General features: G+C 40.6%; 1 protein-coding gene across 1 annotated transcript in view; it reads left to right on the forward strand.

Annotated features, from left to right (window-relative positions):
• Positions 1-11,932, forward strand: part of Opn1mw (opsin 1 (cone pigments), medium-wave-sensitive (color blindness, deutan)) — a 23,291-nt gene extending 11,359 nt beyond the window's left edge. The window contains exons 4-6 of the mRNA NM_008106.2: positions 979-1,144; positions 4,622-4,861; positions 11,722-11,932. Coding sequence (NP_032132.1) covers positions 979-1,144; positions 4,622-4,861; positions 11,722-11,832 — 517 coding nt within the window. The 3' untranslated portion in view covers positions 11,833-11,932. The remainder of the gene's footprint in view (positions 1-978; positions 1,145-4,621; positions 4,862-11,721) is intronic.
• The last annotated feature ends 75 nt before the right edge of the window (positions 11,933-12,007 follow it).

The following is a 12,007-nucleotide window of genomic DNA, read 5'->3' on the forward strand; positions in this document are numbered from 1 at the left end:
TGAGTATAAGAAGCCCACAAGAAGACTAGGAATATTCAAAATGCCCATCCTAGGGCTATAGTGTAAGTGAACACTGGGTACATTTAAATTTCAGGGCCCTCTTAAAAGCTCTGTGCCAGGCACTTCTCATACATTTTACCCCACCACCTTCAGAGGTTTCTTAGACGGTACAGGAGGTCATGGAAGCCATATATATCCTTGCCAGACTCATTCTTTGGGGGAAATACTCAAAGCTGATGAGGCAATGACTTAGATGTTTAGCAGGGAGGAATGAGATATGGACAACTGATTTTACTGTTGTACATGACAATCTTGAGTGTGTGTTCCTGTGGTATTTGGACAGAGAATGTTCTTTCTTTGTGAAGCTTCCATCATTCTGTGAAATACGCCTTGTTAACAGCTTGTCTTTCCCCAGAACCACAACAATTACCAGTAATTAAGAATGTCCTAGTGTTAGTGCTGGGGGAGGCTTAGACTGGATTATTTCATTTCACTTCCATGGTTACCCAGTGAGCATTCCCCTTCATTACAGACCTGGCACAAACTGGCCTCATAATAAATTCAGACATTCTTAGGGTTTCTAAAAAGGAAGAGAAAGAGGAAGCCTCTTCACCTCCTTATGAAAATATTCTAGAACTAAGTAGTGATAATTGCACAACCTTGGGAAAGTCTTGAATGTAATAATGGCAAATTTCATACTATGCATATTTTGTCACAAAGAGAAAAGATGACATGAAGAATATAAATGGACAAGGATTTACCAAAATCCTACTACAGAGTTTTAAGATGATCAGAATATTCTAGAAGTACAACACTGTGTAGATATGAAATGCTATTGACTTGTTTACTTCTAATTGGTTAATTTCTTCTCAATTTAAAAAACCCTCTGACTCAAGTCAGGCATGTGCCCTGGCTAGTTGGGGAGGTTCCAGGTTGCCCCAGCTTGAATTAGGATGGGCTGCTGGCCCTTCTCTTTAGGTACTGGCCTTATGGCCTGAAGACATCCTGTGGCCCAGACGTGTTCAGCGGTACCTCGTACCCCGGGGTTCAGTCTTATATGATGGTCCTCATGGTCACGTGCTGCATCTTCCCACTCAGCATCATCGTGCTCTGCTACCTCCAAGTGTGGCTGGCCATCCGAGCAGTAAGCCCTTTACCCTCCTGTCCTCATACCAAACTTGCAAGATGTGTAGGCAACTCTGAGGCACACCTGGTAACTCTCCTGCCTCCACATTGCTCTGATCCCAAATCAAGCAGTCCACCAGAGTCTCTTAAATGCACCCCCCTTTTATTTTTGGAGACAAGGACTCAGTATAGAGTCCTGGCTGGCCTGAAATTTTGCTATATAGATCAGGTTAGATTCAAATTTACAGAAATCCACTTGCCTCCGCCTCTTGAGTGTGTACCACCATGACTGGCTTAAACCTTTTTATCCCTGTGCGTCTTAGTTGCTGTTCAATTGCTGTTAAGAGACACCATGTCCAAGGCAACTCATAAAAAAGCATTTAATTGGGGGCTTGTTTAGAGTTTCAGAGGCTTAGTCCATTATTATCATTATGGGAATTGGACAGGCATGGTGCTGAGCAGACCCTGATCCGAAGGCAAAGAAAGGAATGCTGGCCTGTTGTAGGCTTTTGAAACCTCACCTCCAGTGACATACTTCCTCTAACATGGCCAAACCTACTCCAACAAGGCCACCTCTCTTAATCCCTCTCAAATAGTGCCACTCCCTGATGACTAAGCTTCAAACACTTATGGAAGGGGCATTCTTATTCAAACCATATAAGCAGATCCCATCCCTATAAAAAATATTAAGAACCAATAGTATAGGACAGGAGGTATAGCTTAGTGGTAGAATATTGCCTAGCATGTATTGAAGCCCTGGGTTCCATCCTAAGCACCAAATAAACTGTGAGGGGTGGCTCTTAGGCAGTGAAGGCAGGAGGATCAAAAAAGTTCAAGGTTATCCTCTGCTATATAGCAAATTCAAGGCCAGCCTGATATCTACATAGACTATGGAGATGCAAGGAGTTCCTTTGGGGGATAAATTTTAGGGATTTTTATTACTTAAAAAGTATGTACAATATTTTTTATCATATTCTTTCCCCTCTCCCAACTCCTCTCAGATCCTCCCCACCCAACTTCATATTCTCTCACACTCTCTGCCCTCTCTCTCCCTTAGGGGGGAAAAACACAAAACAAAGGTCAAAATAAATTAACAAGCAAAATCCATTAAGACAAAAATTACCCAAACAAAAAGTTCACAAAGCAAAACAAACAAACAAACAAAAACCCAATCAAACAAATAACAAACCAATTGTGGAGTTCATTTTGTGTTAGACAGCTACTCCTGGGCCTGGGGCTTACCCTGGAGTGTGGCAGATATACCTAGTGATGTTCTGTTACAGAAAACTGACTTCCCCCTTTTCAGCATGTATCAGTTGCAAATAGCTTCTTAGTTAGGGATGGAACTTCTTTCTATGCTGAAGTTTTGTGTGGTTTGAACTTTACAGGTCTCTGTGCTGTTACAGCTCTTAATGCAGAAAGGGAGTTAGAAATATTGTGAGATGTAAAGGTAATGAATAGCTCCAATGAAACTGTCATCCAGACACAACAGGACTGATATACATATAAATGAAATTATTGTAGTCTCAAAACCTGACTTCCTTGTTCTCACTCTAATGAGATGGAAAGTGACTGCCCATTCCTAGAGGACTCAGAAAGAGACTCTCTGCCCTCTCTCTCCCTTATTCTGCCTTCTCCCTGGCCCAGTACAGCCCTCCCATGGAGCATAATCTACAGAACACCTGCATCCCCTCCTCAGGTCTTAGTTACTATTCTATTGCTGTAAAAAGACACCATGACCAAAGCAACTTTTTTTAAAAAGTGTTTGATTAGGGGATGCTTACAATTTCAGAGGGTGAGTCCATGATAAATGTAGTGGGGAGCAAGGCAGCAGTCAGTCAGGCATGGCACTTGGAGAAGTAGCTGAGAGCTTAAGCCTGATCTGTAAGTTGAAGGCAGAGAGAGATAGACTGACCCTAGCATGGGCTTTTAAAACATCAAAGCTCACCCCTCATAATGCACCTCCTCCAAGAAGGCCACACCACCTAATCTTCCAAAACAGTTTCATGAACTAGAGACCAGATTTCAAATACATGAGCCTATGGGGGCCATTCTCATTCAAACCACCACAATGAGGCTCTTGGGGAAGATCAAGAACTCCAGAATGCCATTTGCCTCTAGACCTGCTTGACACTGTCTTGTGTCTGGTGCTCCATCTTAGGAAGCCTATTCAGTCAGGAGTCCCTATCTCACCAATGTCCCTATCTAGGTCAGGTTACACTGGGGAGATGAGAGTAAGAGAATGTGTAAGCTGGGTACTGTATGCTGAGTGCTGTGTGCTCCTCTAATGGTTTCCCTCCCCAGCAGAAATTGTCTCTTTGTTAAACAACTCCCCTACCATTTACTTTGTGTGCCATTTGTTCAGTGCCCCAGCATTGTGTAGCACAGCTGGCAGAAAGTCTCATTCTCTCTCTCTCTCTCTCTCTCTCTCTCTCTCTCTCTCTCTGTTTTGTTTTTTGAGACAGGGTTTCTCTGTGTAGCCTTGGCTGTCCTGGAACTCACTCTGTAGACCAGGCTGGCCTCGAACTCAGAAATTCACCTGCCTCTGCCTCCCAAGTGCTGGGATTAAAGGCGTGTGCCACCACGCCTGGCACTTTTTTTTTTTTTGTTTTGTTTTGTTTTTTCGAGAAAGTCTCTTAAGGTGGTGCTTTACCTATATGAAGGTGCTTTGCGCTCACTCCTGCATGAGCAGGTATTTACAACCTCTTTCTGGAGAAGACTATGAGCTCCACCAGAGGCACCATTCACCTTCATGTCGTGTAATGAAGGCTGCAAATTGGTTCCTGTGTTGGTGGTCCAATATCAGAATCAATTTATCTAGTTCCCACAGTGTTTCCCTCCAGCTTCAGCAGTATTAGCTCTTGGCTAGCAGAGCCCATCACTGCTATTCCAGCTCTTCCTTTATTATAGCTTTCCTGATTCCTTTTACAGCTGTCTGTTATCAGTAAGCCTTCCATGGCAGATAGTGGTTGGCCTCTAGCCTCTAGAAAACCTGGGGGAAGTGTATATATGGATCTTGCATTGCCACCGGGCACCTGGCAATTACTAGGCCTGGTTTAGTTAAAGCAAACTTTACTTCTAGGACTCCATTCAGGACTCCAGACTCAAACCTGAGCACAAGACTAGAGCTTCTTGGAAGGGATCAGATACAGACTAAATTCAGTCTCCTTAGTTCTCCTTCACAAGCTTCTGTGAAACTATAAACAACAGCTTCAAAGGTCTGGTCTGAGGGTTGTCCTTGGCCAGGCCAGCCACTTGTTCCCACAAGGCCTACATAAAGCTAGCTCCAGGACCACTCTGGCCCCCAAATCAGGTCATTCTCTGACTTAGGGTGGGAGGCAGGATTGGGATACTAGGTGCAGTATTTCCTGCTCTCCATAGATCCCTAGAATTTCCTCTTGCTAGTATCCTAACTTGGCACCTGAGCATTAACAATAGTCCCTCCATATATAGAGGCCTATCTGAGTAATCCATTCACCGCCCTTGTCTTCTCTAGGTGGCAAAGCAACAGAAAGAATCTGAGTCCACTCAGAAGGCCGAGAAGGAGGTGACACGCATGGTGGTGGTGATGGTCTTCGCATACTGCCTCTGCTGGGGACCCTATACTTTCTTTGCATGCTTTGCTACTGCCCACCCTGGCTATGCCTTCCACCCTCTTGTGGCCTCCCTACCATCCTACTTTGCCAAAAGTGCCACTATCTACAACCCCATTATCTATGTCTTTATGAACCGGCAGGTAAGCAAGAGCCTGATCAGAGCAAACTCATAATGACCCAGAACTCAATGAAGGTTCTTAGCTGGAATCAAATCATCAATAAGAAAGTTTTATGGAGAACCTGGGAGTGGGGGTTAATCATGATCCTCCATGTAAATAAGTGTGGAAAGGCTCTACATGTGACCCGCCCTGGCCAGACCTCAGCTCAACAATGACTTCTGGTATCTTTGCGCTATCTCCACCTGAGTCTGGTGCTTAAGAAAGTGTTGTGCACTGCAGGCCCTTCCATTCTCATGATCCCACAACTATGGACAAGAATCTTCTAAAGGTGCTGCTAGAATTCAGATGCATCAAGAATTCAGTGAACACACAATGATCCTAGCTAATTCTGTTCCTCTTGTGTTTACGAATTCAACTCTAGTTTTTTTTTGTTTTGTTTTGTTTTGTTTTTTCATTTCAAACCTTGACTTTGGATTTTTGCCTCCTTAAAAGTTTAGCTTTTCTTGGTTACACTAGCTAAGAGTCCAAGGGATTTTATGAGCTCATGAATTAGTTTAGAGTGAGCATGTTATGAGACATGGGCTTATCTGATGGCAACCATTTTTAGCTACCATATTGGTCTTTGACACAAGTTGCTCATGGCTCTTAGAACCCCCTGGTAGGTTATAAGTGGACCTTATGAGGCTCATCACCTTCTAAGTGCCATTTGCCTCTGTCTTTCTTGAATACATCATATGCACTTCATTAAGGAGCATTTACTATATGAGTTATTAGTAATCACAAGTGTTCAATGGAGCCTCTCATTTCATCAGATTCAGTGAATCCTTCCAATTGATGCTTCTTTCCCCTCTCATCTTTCTTCCTCTGGTACTTGGGATGGAACACAGGCCCTGGTGCATGCCAGGCAAGTACTCTACCCCAGATCTCCTCTTCCAAAAAACTGAAAGCAGTCCTAGAAAGAAATCCTTGTGAAAGACAAGAAACAAGAGTAGGAATTGAAACACATTCTTCTGAGCAGGTGCACAAATTTTGCTTTCACTCATTCTGCTAAATTACAAGAAAACTGGAGCAGGGGATTCCTTTCTTGTTCACTGCTACATACCTCCAGAATAGAGTTAGAGTTAGACATAAAGTGAAAACTAGGTATATCAGCCAGCTTTTCAGCCAAATTCATGTTGTTATTCAACCCATCTCTGATGTTCTCAGTGTGAACACTTAAGTATTCTCATTTTGAGGATTTTAATGTTACAGGGAGTGAAATAGAGCTGAAGTTTGGGGACACTTTTAGGGTTCTCAAAGCTTTGTAGTTAGGTTTCTTAGATGGCATTGGTTTGTTTGGGTTTTTTTTGTCACTGCCTAAATATCCCGAGGCTATCACAACAAATTCCACAAATTTCATGGCTTAAAACAACAGAATTGTATAGCTCTGTGTAAGAGAACTTGCCTAATATGCACAGAGTCCTAGGCTAAGTTCCTACCTCTACAGCAAGCAAGCAAACAAGAAAATAGACCTAGAACCAAGAAAATAGTTGTAGAACAAAGGAAGCTAGGAGAAATACATTAAGTTTCTCACAGTTCCATAGGCTAGAAATCTGAGGTTTAGGTATCATCTGGCCTCTGGAACTGTGGGAATCTTAATGTCTCTCTCCTAACTTCTCTTGTTCTACAACTCATAGGCATGCTGCTCCAATATTATAGCCCTTTTTCTGTATGTTTAGTATTGTAGAAATTATTTAATTCCAACCCAGGGTTTCTACCCTGCCTTTGATCATTTAGTTCCTGAATAAAAAAATACACACAACCTTTATATTTACAATAAGCTTTAGACAGTACAAAAGCTGGACAGATACCTAGCTCTTTTTGATATTATAATCAACTATCCTACTACTTACTATGTTTCATCTGGGCTGTCCTTAATTCCAATTGACCAGACCTCAGGGCCATGTTTTCTTGACTCCTAACCCATGGAGGCCTCTCCTTCCTCCTCCTGCACTTTCTTTGTCCTTGTGGTTGCTCTCTGAACCCCAAGTCTGGGAAACCTAAACCCCACCTGTGTCAGCTGTTGGCTGTTGGCATCTTTATTTACCAATGAGAAATAATTTGGGGCCAAGGTGTACATTTGGACTCTCATCTCTGTGAAAACCAGGTACTGGGGGCCTGCACTTAGCATTACAATAGATAGCAAAAGACCAAACATTAATAATTCCCCCTTTAGTCCAATAAAAGGCCATTTTCTCTCAGATACAAATTGAATACAATTATAAAAATTATGAAAATTATAAGGTATGGTATGCACTTATAACATCCAGTCCATTATATCTGGCAATTTAGATAAAGTATTTTATCATCTACCCTAACTTAATGAGTTTACAATCCTGTACCTCAATCATGTTTGATTTTTAACTTGTATTACTAACCGAAAACTATCCTTTTACATCTAGAACACCTTCTTTAATGCTAAACAACTTAAGTTCAACTGTGAGACTATAACTAATCTTCAACCCTGTCAAAGATTTAAAAAGGATTAGTTCATATTGTTGTTCTATACCCTCAGAGCTTGTGTCTCTAGCTGCATATGTAGCAGAAGGTGGCCTAGTCGGCCATCATTGGGAAGAGAGGCCCATTGGACTTGCAAACTTTATATGCCCCAGTACAGGGAAACGCCAGGGCCAAGAAGTGGGAGTGGGTGGGTAGGGGAGCAGGGCAGGGGGGAGGGTATAGAGGACTTTCGGGATAGCATTTGAAATGTAAATAAAGAAAATATCTAATAAAATAAAATAAAATAGAATAGAATAAAAAAGATTTAAGAAGGAATATATATTTGAGTATGTAGGAATGTAACTTCCACATTTAAACAATTGGCAGAGACAACTGACTACCTGGTTAGTCCTCAATATTCCTTATAATATTGGAGCATCTATCTTTAGTTTTCTGGCCCAGAACATCTGACAAACCTCCAGTGAAGCAGGAATTTATAAAGAACTAGCTTACCCTGTCTTGGCAGAGCTTAGCAGTCAACTACCCTGTGTCCTTGTGTTCTTTTTGGACAGCATTCTGTTTGTAGATAAAATTAGGTCATTTCATGCCCAGTGGCTAGCTTGCCACAATTGAAGCAACTCCACATGGAGGTATTGATGCTCATCACCTTTCTTGAAGTGGAATAGGGGTACTGTCAGGAGTAGGCATGCCTCATAGTCAAAAGATCTTTTAATAATGAAACAATATTAAATGCCATATTCTATGGATCCCTGATGCTTTTGAGCTATTTGAACTAAACATTGATTATTTTTAGCTATTTACTATTTGAATAACCTTGAAAACATATTGTAATTAACTAAGTTCGACTCTAATATGACCATGAGTGACTATCTGACTCTTAACTTGCATTACTTAATTATTCTAGACAATTTGTAATAGCAACTATTAAAAGAACTGGGTCTAAGCCTTGTATTCTTAAATGAGTTGCAAAGGCACAATGCCTTTTGAAGAGTAACAAAATTAATTTTAAATTTCATATCATTATACAAAGATTTATACCAATGAAAACCTTAAACTGTATCAATATGCAAATTATATACCAATGTAAGGAGATATAACTTCAACTCTGCATCAAAATATAGAGATTTCTACCAATGTAAGATTATGGCTATAAAATGCCTTAACAGTAAATTTAATAATCCATCCATATTTGTCTAATTTGTTATAATATTACTATATTTCCCCTTTTTCCTATTCAACCTCCTGCCCTTTACCTAAAAAAGACAGGATAGAGAAGAGGAAAAGAAAGATAGAAATCCCTGAGTCTAAGATTTCTTTTAGTTTCCTCCCTGTTCCAAACTGTAATTATTTGTAAGTTATCCTTTAAAATGACAGCATATCTATAATTCATAAAATAATGAAAACCATCCACTTCAACTTAAGAGATTAGGAAGATGATCCTCTTATGATTGTTTCTTGCTTAATTGAAGTAAAGAATTCCTGTTTGGGACCCAAGGGAAAAATGGTTAGTTTTTTTTGTTTGTTTGTTTGTGTTTTTTTTGAAGATTTTTTTATTGCTTAATATTCATCCAATTATATAGCACAAGATATGGAAACAGCATGTTTTTTTCTAGATTTATAAAAATCACTATGTTATATATACAGAAGTCATATGTGTTTTTAGGTCCTTTTCTGAACTTTTCATTCTGTTCCATTTGTTTTCGGCTCACTCTTGTACCAGTGCCACACATTTCAATTACTGAAGTTTTAAAGTATGCTTTAATATCTACTGAGTCTTCTTTTTTTTTTTTTACTTTCTTTTTAAAAATTAATTAATTAATTATTTTTACACTCCATATTTCATTCCCCCCATCCCCCCTCCAACTCTTCCACTTCCCATACCTCCTCCCCACTCCCCTGTCTCCATGTGGATGCCCCCACCCTCCACCCCACCTGACCTCTAAACTCCCTGGAGCCTCCAGTTTCTTGAGGGTTAGGTGCATCATCTCTGAATGAATACAGACCTGGCAATTCTCTGCTGTATGTGTGTTGGTGGCCTCATATCAGCTGGTATATACTGTCTATTTGATGGTCTAGGGTTTGAGAGATCTTGGGGGTCTAGATTAATTGAGACTGCTGGTCCTTCTACAGGATCGCCCTTCTCCTCAGCTTCTTTCAGCCTTCCCTAATTCAACCACAGGGGTCAGTCAGCTGCTTCTGTCCATTGGTTGGGTGGAAATATCTGCATCTGACACTCAGTTGCTTGTTGGGTCTTCCAGAGCGTGGTCATGCTAGGTTCCTTTTTGTGAGCACTCCATAGCCTCAGTAGTAGTGTCAGGCCTTGGGACCTCCCCTTGAGCTGGATCTCACTCTGGGCTTGTCACTGGACCTTCTTTTCCTAAGGTTCCTCTCCATTTCTGTCCCTGTAAATCTTTCAGACAGGAACAATTATGGGTCAGAGTTGTGACTGTGGGAGGGCAACCCCATCCCTCACTTGATGTCCTGTCTTCCTGCTGGAGGTGGGCTCTGTAAGTTCCTGCTCCCTACTGTCAGGCATTCCATCTAAGGTCCCCCCTTTGAGTCCTGAGAGTCTCTCACCTCCCAGGGCTCTAGTGCATTCTGGAGGGTCCCCTCAATCTCCTACCTCCTGAGGTTGCCTGTTTCCATTCTTTCTGCTGGCCCTCAGGGCTTCAGTCCTTTTCCCTACCCCAAATGGAGATATACTTGAAGCAATCCCACTGAAATCAGGGACAAGACAAGGATGCCCACTCTCCCTGTATCTATTCAATATAGTACTCGAAGTGCTAGCTCGAACAATAAAACAACAAAAAGAGATCAAGGGGATACAAATTGTCAAAGAAGAAATAAAAGTACCACTATTTTCAGATGATATGATAGTATACATAAGGGACTCCAAAAATTCTACCAGAGAACTTCTCCAGCTGATAAACAACTTCAGCAAAGTGGCCAGATATAAAATTAACTCAAATAAATCAGTAGCCTTCCTTTATACAAAGGATAAACAGGCTGAGAAAGAAATTAGGGAAACAAATCCCTTCACAATAGCCACAAATAATATAAAATATCTTGGGGTACTAACCAAACAAGTGAAAAACCTGTATGAAAATAACTTCAAGTCATTCAATAAAGAAATAGATTGAGGTAAATTGGTATCAGGTCTTCTTTGAAGGTCTGGTAGAATTCTGCACTAAATTTATCTGGCCCTGGGATTTTTTTGGTTGGGAGGTTTTTAATAACTTCTTCTATTTACTTGTGTGATATGGGCCTGTTTAGATAATTTACCTGCTCTTGATTTAACTTTGGTATGTGGCATCTGTCTAGAAAACTATCCATTTCATCTAGATTTTCCAGTTTTGTTGAGTATAGGCTTTTATAGTAGGATCTGATGATTTTTTTGAATTTCCTGATTCTGTTATGTCTCCCTTTTCATTTCTGACTCTATTAATTTGGATACTGCCTCGTGGCCCTTTAGTTAGTTTGGCTAGGAGTTTATCTATCTTGTTGATTCTTTCAAAGAACCAGCTTTTGGTTTTGCTGCTTCTTTGTATTGTTCTCTTTGTTTCTATTTGGTTAATTTCTACCCTGAGTTTGACTTATTATTTCCTGCCTTCTACTCCTCTTAGGTTAGTTTGCTTCTTTTTGCTCCAGGGCTCTCAGGTGTGCTGTTTGTAATTGGTCCCCACTGATCTGTACCTTTTGTGGTCGATTTTTTTGTTGACTGATTTTATAACCCAAATAACTAAGTGAATCTCCTCTTTGTATTTCTTCTGGAGCAATCTATAGCCTCCAGTATGGCAGAATTCTTTGTGTAACCTTAAAAGTACTCTTTAAAATATCTTTGTCAGAATCAGGCAACAAAATGTCGATAAATAATAGATTGAAGAAATTCCTTGTGATTTATTTCTAATGGTTGTTACACAAAATACTGGCATAAAGTTGGACTATTTAACACTCCCTGTGGAAGTACCTTTTTAAATCTCTTTAGTGAATGATTATTATTCAAAGTAGATCTAAATCTTTTTCTCATGAGAACACTGGTCACTGGACTAGTAATAATGCTAATCTAGTATGACCTCATTGTAACATACATGTGCAAAGATCCCCATTCCAAAACAGTCAGTTACAGGTTCCAGTAATTAGAGTTTGCCATACATTTTAGGAGAGGTCACAATTCAACTACAATCACCATTAACTGCTGAATTGGATGATTTAGACCTCCTTCATTCAATATGTGTAAAGAATGAGCTGAGTTTTCCCCATCCCACTCATAATATTCTTAATGGGTGAAGGGAAGGTGTACATTCACAAACATCCCAAGCTTCATCTTTAGCACAGTGCACTAGCCCTTTCTCATTTGCTGAATATGTTTTTTGTCCTTCTAGTTTCGAAACTGCATCTTACATCTCTTTGGAAAGAAGGTTGATGATAGCTCTGAACTTTCCAGCACCTCCAAGACAGAAGTCTCATCTGTCTCTTCAGTGTCACCTGCATAAAGTCTGCCTCCAACCTGTCCCATCCATCAAAGCTTTGGCCATGTTTTACCTCCCTTCTCATCTATCCTTGTAAAATAAACATAATTTCTCCTTGCTCAAACCAACCAAGTCCCAGAGATGTCTGTAATGTGAGGTTATCTAAGCTGCTGGGTGTTCTGGAACCAGACCTGGAGGG

This window comes from Mus musculus, chromosome X, assembly GCF_000001635.26.
Source record: "Mus musculus strain C57BL/6J chromosome X, GRCm38.p6 C57BL/6J".
Taxonomy (NCBI): Eukaryota; Metazoa; Chordata; class Mammalia; order Rodentia; family Muridae; genus Mus; species Mus musculus.